The sequence below is a fragment of the Limulus polyphemus genome, unplaced genomic scaffold (assembly GCF_000517525.1).
Source record: "Limulus polyphemus unplaced genomic scaffold, Limulus_polyphemus-2.1.2 Scaffold47, whole genome shotgun sequence".
Classification (NCBI taxonomy): domain Eukaryota; kingdom Metazoa; phylum Arthropoda; class Merostomata; order Xiphosura; family Limulidae; genus Limulus; species Limulus polyphemus.
This window is the reverse complement of record NW_013665657.1, coordinates 348830-365419: the sequence shown is the minus strand read 5'-3', so window position 1 is coordinate 365419 and position 16590 is coordinate 348830. Positions and strand designations below refer to the sequence as shown.

The 16590-nt window shown below is 32.2% G+C and overlaps 1 protein-coding gene across 7 annotated transcripts in view; it reads right to left on the bottom strand.

The window, feature by feature from the left end:
• The window catches only part of LOC111086618, a 105008-nt gene that overhangs the window by 61561 nt on the left and 26857 nt on the right, over positions 1–16590 (bottom strand). For all 7 annotated transcript variants that reach the window (XR_002611355.1, XR_002611356.1, XM_022390179.1 and 4 more), the window contains exon 2: positions 12078–12273. Coding sequence is in view for 5 of the 7 variants with exons in the window: in XM_022390179.1 (XP_022245887.1) it covers positions 12078–12273 (196 nt within the window). In the remaining 2 variants the exon portion in view is untranslated. The remainder of the gene's footprint in view (positions 1–12077; positions 12274–16590) is intronic.

The window sequence follows — 16590 nt, the reverse complement described above, 5'->3', positions numbered from 1 at the left end:
TAAATGTAGGGTATTCAAGTAGCTTAGATGTCACTGATTAAAGTAAATGTAGTGTATTCAAGTAGCTAAAATGTCACTGATTAGAGTAGATGTAGTGTATTCAAGTAGCTTAGATGTCACTGATTAGAGTAAATGTAGTGTATTCAAGTAGCTAAAATGTCACTGATTGGAGTAGCTTTAGTGTATTCAAGTATCTAAGATGTCACTAATTAGAGTAGATGTAGGGTATTCAAGTAGCTTAGATGTCACTGATTATAGAAGCTTTAGTGTATTCAAATAGCTTAGATGTCACTGATTAGAGTAACTTTTAGTGTATTCAAATACCTTAGATGTCACTGATTAGAGTAGAAGTAGTGTATTTACGAAGCTTAGGTGTCATCATATTAGAGTAGCTTTAGTGTATTCACGAACCTCAGATCTCATTGCTGCAGTGTATTCACAAAGATACGATATCACTGATGTGAATGGATGGAGTGTATTCACAACTAAATATATATAAAATAAGGAGAAGCATTGTTTGAAAAGCTGATGCTATTAAAAGTAGCATGTTCATGTTCTCGCCGTGTAACGGTGAACTGTCACCATGTAACAACCGAAGCCCTTTATTAATAGAGCCAGTTGAACTCACCACCATGTACCTAGTTAGCCCAAAATTTTTAAGTGCTCTTGGTGATGAGAACATACTTATAATAAATCATTTGGTTAATACCTGACGATTGCATGAATTTGTCTCATATTCGTTTAAGCTTTTGATGTTATAAAATACAATCAAAGTTAATATAATGGTAACAGATCAGCATAATTTAACTATATTGTGTTAAGAAAATACTACAATATTTAACTTTATGCTTTTCAAATAGGTTCGTTTGTTTGCTTTAGGGGGAAAGACACATTAGGTTATCTGCTGTGCCTACCACGGAGAATTGAACCCCCCATTTTAGCATTATAAGTCTGTAAACTTACCACCGTCACACCGGTGGTCTAATCACAAAGGTATAATAATATTTATAGAAATACGTATTGGTTTTCTTTCATTTGAAATGATTTTATTAAACAGAGAGGATGATAAGATTCTAAATGTAATCATTCTGTTTTTTGTTTCTCTCCAATATGTTTTTAACTAAAGAAAGCAATCTATATATATATATAGTTTAAAATAATGTTTCTATAATTGAGTCTCTCGTCCTATAACTTATAGTTCTCGCCTACAAAGAAACTTCATTAGAATGTATAATATTCTTTGGCTTGTAGCAGTTTATATACATGGCAAATACTAAAGAAAAAATGTTTTTTATGATTGATTCGCTAACCAAGTACATTATCTCGTGCATCGCGTTCTTTACCTTCCTGCACCAAAATGTTTTCATTACATATTAGTACTTCTTTTTATACTCACCAAAATCCAATAATAATAACAACAACACAACACTAACAAAAACAATGAAAAATGTAAGTTCTTTCTCTTCTCCAATATGGTTTTCAAACTGTGAAGCCTCATTTCCAGTGGCTCAGCTGTAAGTCTGCCTGCTTACAATGCTAAATATCGGGTTTCGATACCCATGGTTGGCAGAGCATAAATAGCTCATAGTGCAGCATTTTTTTAACAACATAATATCATCACCAGAATGTGAACTAAACATTTAAATCATAAAAGTTGAAGTCCAGAACACAGGAAGTATCACTTTACGAAATACATTAAAATTATTCATTTTTATAGTGCTTTGGATTACATTTAAATATTACCAACATGTGCTAGTTGCTTGTATATTTTTGCGACGTAACATATATTATCATCTATCAGTAACTCTAAGATATTACATCTCAAACATTTCATCCAAAGATAATCATAATATCATTGAGTATTTACGTCAAATTTGAAAATGATTCGTCAGCAGTTTTTACGCTATCGACTAACAATGACACCAACAAATTGAAATTCCAGAATATCACCTCAATAAAAAAATTACACAATAAAGTTCATTATATATACGTACAACTGAAATTTAATTCATCCACTGATAAGTCTTCAAAGTTTAACGTTTATGTGCAATGGTTTGTGATCATAAAACAAAAGTCTGTCGTTTCGTGCATTAGAAGAAACGGAATGCTACATAATAACGATTAACATCCTGTTTTTATATTAGCCATTGTTTTCATTTTCAAAATTACCTACTCGCTATTATGCTTATATATTATTTGTATCTAATGTAATTTCCCAAATGTCGATGAAATTACACGCCATCTGGGTACACCTTACTATGATCTTATAGACATCCAGTGGCTATGAAATGTCTGAAAATTGTCGACTGGGGACACTAATATGAATCTCCTGGTAACAGCAAAAATAAACAAAGAAAACAACACAGACTATACAGACCAATCAGCGAGTGAAATCGTAACGTCACGTGATGTTTTTAAGCACTATCGATTGTGTAACTACACGGCACAAGAAGGATAGCAATATGCAACAAAGTAGAAATTGAGTTGTGCTGAATAAAATTCAGATGAAAAATTCTTAGTGACTTAACTCCATTATTCAGATTTATAACAAAATTGTTAACTTCAAGTACATCAAATATACAAATAGTGAATAATATTACCCTTATTAGACATTAATTTATGAGTCACACAGCTTTCCATAAACTAACAGCTTACGTATATATATATATATATCACTTAGTAGCAAAATTAATTAAAGACGAATATGTTAATTTGAAGTAATTTCTGTATAAAAACACTTTTCAAAGAAGTCTAGCTATAGACAATTTAAGAGTAAATCACTGTTTGTAAGTATGGATATTATTTCTATTCGCCATCTGACTACTAGGTACAATTCCCTCTCCTATGTTCAAATCTTACGAAGACTTTGTTTATTCACATAGTGAAAAATCAAACGGAAACTTAACCCGGTTTAAAATCTGAAAAGAAACTGGAAGTTGGTTACACTGATACATTTGATATTGTTATTTTCAGAATTTATTTTCGCTTCAATTTCAATAATCCTCCGGTGTGGTCAGCGGTAAGTTTACGGACTTAAAACGCTTAAGTCCGAGGTTCGATTACCCGCAGTAGACACAGAAGATAGTCGAATGTGGCTTTGCTCTAAAACGAACAAAAGTGATCAATTTCAAGAATTGGGATTCATGGAATTGGGAGATACATATCCTAAAGTAAATACTAAACCTGTTATGAACAGTCCATAAAACCCGTTAAGAATTTCTTTGAATTTCAAAAAGAACAAATTGACTGACTGACTGATATTTTCGTATTTATTAAAAACAAATAAATATGGATTAAGAAAGAGCTATTTCTTGGAGATGTTTACCTTTTTTTAACAACTTCATGATCTATTAACTTCAGATTGCCTCCCCAGTAGCACTGTGGTATGTTTGCGGACTTACAACGCTAGAATCCAGGTTTCGATAGCTGTGGGGGGCAGAGCACAGATAGCCTATTGTGTAGCTTTGTGCTTAGTTACAAACAAACTTCAGATTATTAATTTTTTATGAAAATAAATATGAAAGTTTTGTCAATACATGTTGTAGTTGCATTAAAAAAATCACTACGTTTGAGACAAGCAGAAAATTAATTCATTATCTTTACAGATATAGAAAAAAATACTGCGATTTGCAGTAATTAAACTCTTAATAATCTCTAGACTTCTTGAAGCAGAAGCTTTTATTTCACATTATCAGTTAATCCAGTTTTAAATATTATAATCTTAAGCCATTTCAGTTTCGCACTTGTCCATATTTTTTTCCTCAAGAAGATGAGCTCTTAAACACTTGTTTATCCCTAACTAAAGTAAAACAACAACAACAAAACATAGCCAAGGTACAATGTTAATTTATCTATTTATTGAACATTGGTCGTACTTAAAGGCTTAACTGATGTTAGACCTAAGACAAGTGGGCTTATAGCTTTCGGTGTATGTGATTAGAATTCCTTTGTATTATTCTACAAATCCTTTATTTAAAGAATTAACGTTGTAATAAAGATACTAATTTGAACGCAAACGTTTTGCTAATCTTTGTTAGTATAATACATAAGCGAAACCAACACTTTTATTTTACATTACAATATTTCAAGAAAATTAGAGTTTCGGGTGTTTCAACGGTACGTTAGTTGAAAATAAAGTTCAGAATTAATTTATTTTAATATTATTTACTACATTTCAATAACTGCAAATTGTCGACTTCTTTATATAACATTTATTATCGGTCCACATATTGAGTAATTTTATAACTTTATCTATTACAATAACTAACCAAAAAAACGGTGAAATCCATCAAATAAACTTCACAGAGAATCCAGCAGCAGTTAGTGAGCTTTATTGAACTATTGTTAGTACTTATATTTAATTTTGTGTGTGTCTCACATATTATTAATAGTGACCACGAAGACAGCAGTCATGAACCCACAGCAAATTTGTTGCATTAAAAAATATTTTTTAAAAGCCGATGGGGTCAGTATAGACTCCACTTGTAATTTCAGAGTTACTGAAACATTCAAATATAAAAAAAAAGCCAACAAGGTTATATATCTTAGAAATAACAGTTTAATTACTGGTATGTCACCACGATAAATTTATTCAAGGAGGTGTTTGTGATGATTTTTCATACACAGTCGAGTTTTACATCCATTCTTATTTCTTGTCTTTGTTCACAGAAGGCTTTCGTACTTGGAAACGTATCAAGTACGTTAACAGATAATTTTTCCGTTAACGTGCTTAAGCGTTAGACGACATGAAACCTTAGAGACATCAAATAATAATAAAGGTTATGATATCATTGTATCAAGCGCATTACTGTCACACAAGACACGCCTTTAATGGAACCGTGTCATTTGGGAACCTAGTCTTTGTTCTGTTAACCTTTACCAGCGACTTAGTGTTAATCATGTTAACAGAAAGTTAGTTAATAAGTGAACAAGCAGAAAATAATGATGTATTATCCATTTATTCATTTTTGAATAGGGCCTAACAAACAACCTTTTTTAAATGTATAGGTTTGTTTGTTTGTAATTAAGCACAAGGCTACACAATGGGCTATCTGTGCTCTGCCCACCACGGGTATCGAAACCCGGATTCTAGCGTTGTAAGTCCGCAGATATGCCGCTGTGCTACTGGGGGAGGGGCTAAATTTATATGAAAATAAAGTAATTTTTGTGGATTTACTCTCAGACTCACACTTATAGCAACTTTTTATTTAAATAACCGGTGTTTTAGAGTGAATAGTTTTTATGCTTCACTGGTTACACTTATAGCAACTTTTTATTTAAATAACCGGTGTTTTAGAGTGAATAGTTTTTATGATTCACTGGTTACACTTATAGCAACTTTTTATTTAAATAACCGGTGTTTTAGAGTGAATAGTTTTTATGATTCACTGGTTACACTTATAGCAACTTTTTATTTAAATAACCGGTGTTTTAGAGTGAATAGTTTTTATGATTCACTGGTTTAGAAACAAATTTCCTTCTGATTAGGTTTTCGTTTCTTTTCGACCATTATATTAAGAAAAAACACAATCACACAATCTTTTTTGTAAATTGCACACGTGGCACACGAGCACGATTTTATTAGTAATGGGAACTTAAATTAACTTTTGAATACAAATACCGATTTTCTTGCTAATAATGTTTTTATAAATTCGAATTTTGTGAAGATTAAAGTCGAAGTCAAATTTTTCATCATTATCTCTGTTTTCCAAACTCGTGATGTTCAACATAATTCAAACAAATTACATTGTGCGTTTATAAGTTCTTCATCTAAGCAGTCAGTTTGAATAAAGTAGCAAACATGAAATTATTTAGTGTTATTTTTACTATTATTTTTGTTTTAAAATAAGAATTAAGTTAAAAGTTGAAATAAGTATTATTAGACTTTAAATATACTATCTCAAATTACTAAAGCATAATACTGTTAAGATTGGTATTAATTATAGTTTCCGTAAAAGTTGGAGGGGAGTTTGACGTAGGTTGAACATAGCAGAGTAGAAGCTTGTGAACGTATTTCATTTAAGGTCAGTTTTGGCTCTTTCAAGATGGCCGGGCGTTCATACATATTGATGAACAACCACAAGTTATACTGTTTGTAGACTGAACTTAACACGACTGTTTCTCCTTCTACAAGTTAGTAAAACATTTATATGATTGTATATCTGTATTTTAAAGTGATTTGGTAAGAATTCGTTTCAAACAACAAAAAGTTAATTATTTACTAGCACCTAATGAATGTTATCGCGGGCTGGAAAAGTACTGTTAGTGTTGCTGTTATTTAAAGCTGACCACCTAAATCCAAATAACGTTTCGCTTTGGCTAAGAAATACGGATTTCTTTACGCCTATGATACTACTATCTACAAATTCCGTAGCAAGGAGTGTTGTTGGAATTACTTCATAGTTGTCCTCTTCAAGTAGATGATGCAGAACGATAAACACCATCTTCAGTGTTTCTAACATGATGGCATTCATTCTGGCTCACTGAGCGATGTGTAAAGTATGGCATCCAAAACGACATGAGCCGCTCACACTGATCAGCTCAAGTGTTCATTCTGATTGATTGAGCTACTTGACGAGCGAGATTGGAACTGAGCAGACATAATGACTCAAACAAATTAAGAGTCATAATGAACTTCGATGTAACTTTTATGGCCTGATTGAAGTTAGTAGACATTTTAAATTAAGAAAAAATACAGTATTGATCATTAAGTATAATTAAGTACAAATCATGACCTGGATAAAATATCTCAGACATGACTACTTCAGAGAGAAGTTTATCATGCATAATAGCTACGTGAGTGAAATTTCTCAGGGATGAGGACTCGAGTAAAGATTAGCAGGCGTATTAAACTGGATTGATTATCTCCAGTAAGACGACGTGAGTAAATTTTATTAAAAATGATTAACTGATTGAAATTTCTAATAGGTAAAGATCTAGATAAACGTTTACCGGCTACTCAAGTGAAACTCCTCAGTGATGAAGATCTGAGTAAACTTTTGAGAGATAATGACCTAAGAGAAACTTAGCAGGCGTGATAAACCTGGTGTTATATTTCATTCTGATGGCCTCAGAGCAGTTTATTAATAGTTTATTCAAGTGAAACTCCTCAAAAACAACGCTCTGATTAACAGTTAGCAAACCTAAAAACATCACTGAATTAAGTTAGCATGATCTCTTGTGTGAAGTTTAGTAATTTGTATTATGTAAATCCAATGCGACAACACCATTGTAATTTTTCTTGCACATAATGTTTCACATATATGTATATTGCAAAGAAATATTCTGTTTCTCTTATTTGTTTTTCTGTTTCACTGCGGGGAAGTATGGATACTTATTAATTGATTTTTTCTAAAATATCTCTAATCGTCATAGTCGTTTTTCTTCTTAACGCTAATATATTTTAATTACAGTAGAATCGTACATATTATTTTTAAGTTTAAGTTATCATCTTTTTTCAAGCTTAAAAGATTTAATTCGGTGATTCTTTAACCCTTTTGGGAACTTATATGATGTCAAACACTTATTTATTGTTAATAACTAATTTTCGTATTTTGTAATAACGTCAGATTTCCTGTATCCTCATATATTACCGAAAAATCAAATAATATAATATCTAAATTAATGAGATGTTTTTCTTGAAAGGTTTGTTTTGGTTGTTGTTAAGCGCAATCTACATAATAGGCTACTTGTGTTCTGTCATCACGCGTATCAAAAATGTTCTTAAAAGAACATCTTTGATTTGTGTTATCCCACAAAAAAAAAAAATCACCTGAGTAGCTAAGTGTTGATAATGAAATGTTTGTTTATTAATAAGTACTAAGCTGCACAATAGGGTATCTGTGATCTTCCAACCTCGGGTATCGAAACCTGACTTTTAGTATTGTAAGCTGTGAGATCTTCCGCTGAGCCACCGGGAGGGGACAATAATGAAATGAGATAATGACAAATAAATTCTACTTTCACGTATATAATGGAGATCCTTCATTTTAAAATTATATAACTACAAAGAACGTTAAGTATTTATAGAAACAGATTTCATTATCACTTCACTATTACTTAGCTTAACATGTTATACTTAAAGTCTGTGATAATAATACAAAACTAACACTTCCATAGGTTTCAAATGAATTACAATATCATACCTAGATGACAATGAAGCGTAAGATAAATGTTTAAGATATGATATTTGTAATGATTAGAAATCTTAAATATCTATGATGAGCAATTTTTATGACTTTAAAAATGTTAAGTTTAATTCTTATATGTTAGTAATCTTTATACTTTTCATAAGAAGACCTTTCAGAAACTAAACTGACTTCATACTTACTTATAAAGCTCTCTTTATTGTCTATATAAATAATCTTAAAGGAAGCTAACCCTATTTAATGAAAGCTAACCCTCCTTAATGGAAGCTAACCCTACTTAATGGAAGCTAACCCTATTTAATGAAAGCCAACCCTACTTAATGAAAGCAACCATACTTAATGGATGCTAATCCTGCTTATTGAAAGTTAACCCTACTTAATGGAAGCTAACACTCCTCAATGAAAGCTATCCATACTCAACGGAATCTAAACACGCTAATGATACTTTCTGTGGCGTATTCATTAGCGACCGAAAAATCAGCATTAAACATGCTTAACTTTATCTAACCTATGAAATATTGTGTACTTGTTGCTAAAGTAATTGGAAAATAGATCGTCTCTCTATTTGGCTTTGCACTAAAAATATAATAGGCTTCAGATACGATAAGTCTTATTCATAATCGCTGTTAAAACATTTTTATGGAAGTAAAAATAGTGTGAAATAGTATACAGAGTTTCCACAGTTATTGCATGCAATTCTTGGGTTTAGAATTTCCACGTAAAGCTACACAATGGATACTTGCGTAAAGTCGTGCGTATTTTTGAAATGACAGACTAATGGGGGCAACCAGCTAACAACATCCACTGCCCACTCTTGGGCTATTTTTTTTTCTGACCGAATAATGCGATATGACCGTCACTCTTATAGTGCACGCACAGCATCAAATGCGTAGCGCATTTTTGCATAAACGGGATTCAAACTTTGAACCCCCATATTCACAGTTCGAACACGCTAAACACAGGCTCACGCGCAGTATTTTTACCATAATTAAAATTTCTATTATTTCAACAACTAAATATTTTGAAATTATTCTCCACCACTTTAGTCTGTCAAAACATAAAATTAGAGACATCGACTGCGTAGGAAGAAACATTTTACTTCGAGTCAAAACAATTAAACGAGATCAGTTCAGTTAAAGCCTGGTATCCTAATGTCTAATTACACTAACTTAAATATATTTTAACTATACTTATCTAAAGTTGTAGATGACCCCTGAATAAAGAAATGTATTGGCTTCTACATACTATATCTAACCACCAGGTAAAGTTACGGACTGACAACGATAAAATCTGGGGTTGGATTCCCCGGAATGGGCAGAGTGCAGGCAGGGCATTATGTAACCCTTGCGCTAAAACGATAACAAAACTATACATATTAAAACTGTAAGTATATTATTAAATCGTTTTAACTCTGTATTGCGAGCGCGCCTATAAGTTTCATAAAACGCATCGACGTTGGTTCATACTTTTAACTTGATATAGAATTACTAAAGCAGTCGGTAAGAATGATAGTTTGAAAATAAAGCCTTTGCTGAAACCAACTCTGTGATCTTAATGTTTCAGTTAAAACTGTTTCCTTTGAAAGCTATACCCTGATGTCCTCAAATATCACTTATGTTCGAATCTGCATAACTAACTTTGAACAACTTAAAGAAATGCATTAGGCGTTGTCTCTTCGCAATTTACGACCTCGAAAATATAGTTAAGCATGAACAATTATTGTGAAGTTTGTACACCAGGCATCCTATGATTAGCTACCAATTATTTTCCGCCTAGTATCAAAAGTGAATAAGATTATTTCAAATCCCGAAAATCAAAAATACACCTATTCCTTGTACTATATATACTATTCCGTTCTGGTCTGATAACTGGTAGAGAGTTGAGGCTTTAACAAAGTGTTTTCCCGACTTTCAATTTACCTATATTCGATGAGCAAAGTACACGTACAGAAGAAACAAAAATGTTGTGTTTTCAACATGTGTGTTATCAATTTGTTATTTCAACAACGTTATCATCCAGCTCAGCAGTTACTGAATGTATCGTGCTCTACATCAATATCGTTAAAAGCCTCTTCGTGACACGATTCATATTCATTTATTTGGCGCAGTTAAACCTGTCACCGTCTCTACGGTATTTTTTAGGCTCAGTTAGTGTTTGACTATTTTCTGATCACATTTCGTGAAGTATAGCCATGTTGAACGCGCTTTTCTACATTAAAAATGTCGCTATGTCAATTTATAAGAAATATATCAAGGAAAGTGTGTTAAGATATTTGCATAAAATAGGAGTGGATATTGTTATATGCCATGGAATGACACATTTTTTAGTAATCCAGACATAAATAAATGTCAGCAAAAAAAAAGAAACATTTTACAATTTTTCAAAGTACGTAACAATCCCATATTTTCAACATAAGACAAAAAACTCAGTCTATACACTTTTGTGAACTTAAAGGTTTTACCTGTTAAACAGTAAAAATGTACATGTTACTAATTAATTTAATTTAAGAAGCACCAATTTTGAAATGTCTTCCCTTTTAAATGCCACTGTTGTAAATTACAATTAGCTTTTCGAAATTCGCTATGACATAAGAAGTACAACGAAAATAGGTCTGAAGTTAAAATACCCCCTGGAGCAAAAATACAAAACAAACGGAACACAAAACTTCTTAGCGTGAACTGAAATTATGTTTTACATAGAAGTGGAGGAATCAGTTCACATGGACATGAAGGTTTAAAATTGCATGGAGATAGGATATACCTTTTACATACAACAGTTGAAATGGCAATGTTTATGTATGTTTTACATGGAACCTTAGGTATTTGTTTAGATATAGTTGAACGTAACTGCTTTACTGGAATTTAGTGTTTCTGTTTAAACAAAGGTGTTTCATGAAGCTCAGGATGTGTTTTCATGAACTTTTGTTTAGATGAAGCTGAAACATCAATTTAAGTAAAGATGTAAGTAAAATGAAAGTAGATGATTAGGTGCAGCTGTGAGTATTTCTTTACAGGGAAGAATGTAACAGAGACCTTGAGCTTACAGCTAAAAAGTGTATTGCAAACTAAATACCTTTGCAAATAGCAAACAAATAATAATATACTAAAAGTGTCCACATGAATTTCAAATAAATCTGTTTCGTTGTTTTCCAAATCTTCTCTTTATTATTATTTTTTAATTGTAAGTAGACATATAACTCGAAACAATTAATAATCTCACATGTGTGGGGTTTTGTTAATTTAGTGGAAACTAACATGCATTTTCTATAAATAAAGCAGAAAAAAAACGATTTTTCATGGAGCTGTATATAAGCTTAAACAAGCTACATCACTTACGACTATCTTGAAACTGAGACTGTCAGTTTTGAGAAAAAGACTGTCCAAACAATCCGCTTAGTCAATTTTTGACTTGTGTTTTCATTTCTTCCCTCAACACATACATATACGAAAACTCATCGTCAGCTTCAGTAAAGTTCAAATTTATCTTAAAAAATACAACGTTAAGAAATTGAAAATGTTTCCTCAATAATAGCATTCACAGTATTAGAACTTCTATAAAGCGTGGTAATATGGAGGGTTAATCTCAGCTAGGGATTGGAGTTGAGTACAAAATAATTAAACTATAGCCTAAAATATCCGGGGTTCGATTCCCCGCATTCGACACAGCAGATAGCCCAATATCTAACCGGTATGGATTATTTTCTATTTCAGGAACTTGTAATTCGAATATTAGATTGTTTAAAAAACAGCGTAAATGTATGCTATGAATCATTCACACAGCAAGTGGTTTTAATAGCTATTGTCTGCAGTAATGTAATAAAAACCGCAAGCATTCTCGTCTATCACTGTGTGCTATGATAAAGTTTAATAATTCTTTAATTGATGGACAAAATATATTTTAAAATCAGCTTTTATCTAAGTAAGTTCCTACCCTTCCCTCTCCTTCCGCCAGAGACGTCCCACATTTCCGACAGACTGCTATCTTGCAGTCCGCACACTGTGATGTGGTTTCAGCTGTTAAAACCGTCACGTGACACTGGGGGCAAAGCTGTTGATGCTGAGGTAGACCAGTAGGTGGCGTTGAGGTAGTCCCTAGATTGTGCTCTTGTCGAGTGTGCTGAACTTTTCTGTGAAATTGAAAGAATAATTTTTTTCTATGAAAATGTTAACCAACACATTTGCTTTTAACTCTGAAAATTATAGTTCTTTTAAACAAAACTCCATATGAATTGTTGTCGAACTTGTTGAACACCTAATCTTTTTATATAGAAGCAAAAGCTGAGAACTAGCAGGATTCAAATTTATTCTTCTGCTTTTTAATTCAGTTTTCACTTCTTCCAAAAAATCTTAATTTTATAGGCATTTAATTTAGCTTTAAGATTTCTAAAAAACAACAACAAATAACTAAGCTACGAAGGTGTTTCCTGATTAATATAATTATACCAGCAGCCAGTTTTATTAAAGCGATAGTTACAATATCTTTGCTATATCTTCTTAGATTTATGTGCTTTGTATTGTCAAGCTTTTGGTGAGATAAAACTACGTTAACAAATCTCTTTTGTTCCTTCCTTTCTCGTCTGGAGGGTTTTTTCTCACTTTATTTTTTCCATTGCTTCAGATTCCTGATGAAGATCAAAAGCCCATTAGTAATAAGTGGCGAAATATTTACCAATATTTCTAAAAGTTCAAAATATATAAGAAAATTAACTGATAGTAAGAACCTAAAGAGTTTTCTTAGTGTTCTTCTTTTACCATGAAGTAAAATATTTTATCACTTTGGAGATCTTTATTCGTCAATATCAAGTTAAAATATTAATAAGTAATGCTTATTAATTCAACTTGCTTTAAGCTGCTTCTGGTTATGGATATTATCAATTGGTCACATAACGACGTCTTAACAAAAAATCATTATTGCTTGTCTCAGTCATTGAGGTTAGGCTTAGTTATTAAATAAAGCTCTCCTTCGTGAAACTGATAATTGTTTAGATTAGACTTAGTTGTTGTGTAACGTACGGTTTTCATTAATTAAGTAACATTTAATATTAGGCTTTGTTGTTTTTCAGTAATGCAATAGCTTTTTCAACCATTTCAACCTATAAGGCTTAGGAGTTCCATTTCACGAACGATAATGTGCTCATAATTCGAAATAGCTCATTACTTCAGCGTTAACATATAACACACACTAATATCTAATAAAACAAGATTAGTAAGAATTGTTAATTTAAAAAGGGAGAAATAGGTATCGTCAAAAAAGTACAAAAACAAGTTGAATCAAAATGTAAAGACCAAGCCTACAACTAGGGACTCACACATGGCTGGAAATAACGTCTACACTAGTTTCTCAAGCTACAAATCCCCATTTTGACTCTATGTCTACGGTACTTATCTAAAACCTCGCTTTAAATAAAGCTTCGTGTCTTTTAAAGTAATTATTTACTGAGCCAGATGGCTTTGTGCCTGAGGTTTTATGTAAACACGCGTTTAACACGCGTCGAGTACAAAAGCAGCTGCTCAGAACAACATCACATCTATTATCTACTTATAACCATGTAAATCAACTTTCAATGAAAAATAATTAACTTTTAAATATGTCGTAGACATTCTTAGCGTTCCATACAGTATACCTGTACAGATTTTGGTGCAAACTACCCAGCCGAGTTTGCTGTAGGCTTGTGAAAAATTAATAATAATAATATGAAGAAATGGGCAACGTTTGATTTTGTCTAACAGTCATGAAATCACTTATTTTCCTTATTATGAATTTTTAGGGGGTCTTAATTATTGAAAAGGAAGATTTTGAGTGTTTTTTCAAGAATAAGTCAGTTTTTAATGTGGTTTTTCGCAGCAGTGCAGTGAGATATTTGATTATAAAATGTAAGTATTTCAAAGCGCAGCGAGATCTTTAGTTGAAATATTTATATATTTCAGCAACTCGATGTTATTGGCTTAGACGCTAGACATTTCAGTAGCCAATCGATATTATTGGCTGAGATTTGTAAATTATTGGTAGAAACGCACAAACTGTAAGACATATACATACATAATTTGTATGATCAGTGAGTGTGATATTTTAGTACAGCAAGGAGTCTTTGGTTTCCGTTTTAAGTGATATACGTAAAAAATGCTATTTGAATACTATTGTTATTAGATCTTTCCGTTGCTGGAACAGTGAGGAATAAAATATAATTGTCAGGTGAAAGCATTGTATAACTTGTTTAAAACAAAGAAATATCATACTTAACTGGTCTGGCACGGCCTGGTAGTTGAGAACAATATACAGGTCGCGAGTTCAAATGCTGTCACTGAACGTACTCGCTCTTTTAGCCGTGAGGCGTTATTATGTTATGGTTAATCTCACTTTTCGTTAGTAAGAATTAGTCTAATAGTTGGCGGTGGGTTGTGTGACTAGCTGATTTCTATCTAGTCTATCACTTCTAAATTAGGGACGACTAACGCGAGTAGCACTTGAGTAGCTTTGCTCGAAATTTAAACAAACATATTTAATGTATCTAGTAAATAAATACCCTTATCACTGAACATCACCCACGCATAAACCAATAGCAAACAATAAACGCATGTCATTGTATTAACTTCTTATCTTTTAAGAACAACGTGGCACTAACAACGAGAAATATAATGTTAGTTTAATTCTCATACCAGCAAAGTCTGGGATAATCGGTTTGTTTATAGAACTAGAATAATTAAAACTGCTTATTTCCTTGCCATTTGAACTGCTATTCAGTGAGGTACAAGGGCGTTGTTTGGATATTTGAGGTAAATATTGAAAATGACTGTCACTTTTATAATGCTCTCAGAGCTTAAAATACGAAGCGTGTTCAACAAGAGACATTTCGTCTCGAACCCTTGACCAGCAGACAAGTCCGCTAACCACTAGTCATGCCAGTCAACTTCTTGAGAAAAAGTCTTCAACCTGACGGACAACATTCCCTCTCTATCTCACGTTCTGATAAGCCTATGCGTTTTAATTATATACAAAATTTGTCCCTCTTTCTTTTTGTATTGGGAAACAAATCGACGTGCGTATAATTGTGTACATCCCTATTTCAAGATGGGCTTAATCAGTGTATTCAAAATATTGATAAGGTTTTTTAAGGGCATTTTCTACCCTTTTTATTACCTTAGAGACATTATGGGTACGAAGCAGAGACTCTCAGCTAGCCTTCAACCTTGGTTTTCTGTAATTTACTCATGGAATTACCAAAAATATGTTTTATCGAGGTTATCCTGTTTATTTATAGTATGGTTAATCTATAAATATAGTAAATATAGTATGGTATATAAATCATGTATACTGTTTATCAAGAAATTACATTGTTATTTATTTCGTTATGCTTCTTTATACTTATATATTTCTTTCCGCTTTGAAACTTCAATCATATTGGCCATTTTTTCACATGGATGATTAAAAAAAAATCAAATCCTTTAGAAAAAAGCAACACAAGCCAACAGGCGGCGCTGTTTGTTTAGTAAGTGATACCATCTGAAAACTTATTTCTGCGTTAGCGATACCAATAGCCACGCGAGCAAAAGTATACGCATGCGTTTGATAATTTCACAAATCAATTATGCCCAAAACCATTAAAAATACAATATTTCATAAGATTATCGTCCATTCAAAGCACACAATCCCACTTTAAAAGGGTACATAGGGGGAAAATATCATATTAGTGAAATAATGCAACAGGATTTCAGAAATGCCAAAGTTACTGGAAGGAAAATAAGAATACCATACATTTTTAAGTAACTAAAGTTTATATATATATTTGTTTTGATGAACAATTTGAACTTACACTTTTTTTTGTTCATTGATTACGGAACGCCTTTGTTGGCAGTGTCTTTGACGTGAATAAACTCCTTTGTTCGTTATAACACTTCACATTTATAGGAAGAATATAGATTTGTTGTGTGCCAAAACCGTCTTGCTAGAATAATTAAACTATCAACTATCACTTGAAACGTAAACAAAACAGTTTTAAACACTTTCAGTCCCTTGTCAGCAAGATGTTCTAGTAATAGTAATTTAATATTTATATAATTTAAGCTAAAACTTTTTAGAAACAAAGAAAGAAAATTAGGTGAACCAAGGGGTATAATTAGCCAATTGTAAAACTACAGCAACAGTCTCATTATAGTAGTTGAGCTTTTTCTACCATAATGACTCGCAGTTACCATTTAAACAAGATGACGTCGTTCAAGGAAATTGAATTATTAAAACAAGAACATTTTAAAATGAATAGACACGTATTAAAAACACTCTTTTGGAAAACCGAATACTGTATTCATCTATTGTTTCTATCGACCCCCCCCCTTTCGTGGCTTAGCGTTAAGTATGAAGGCTAACAACGCAAAAAATCGGGTTTCGATGGATAGATAATAGATAGTCCATTGTGCTTAACAAGAAAATCACGTATCATAGTTAATTC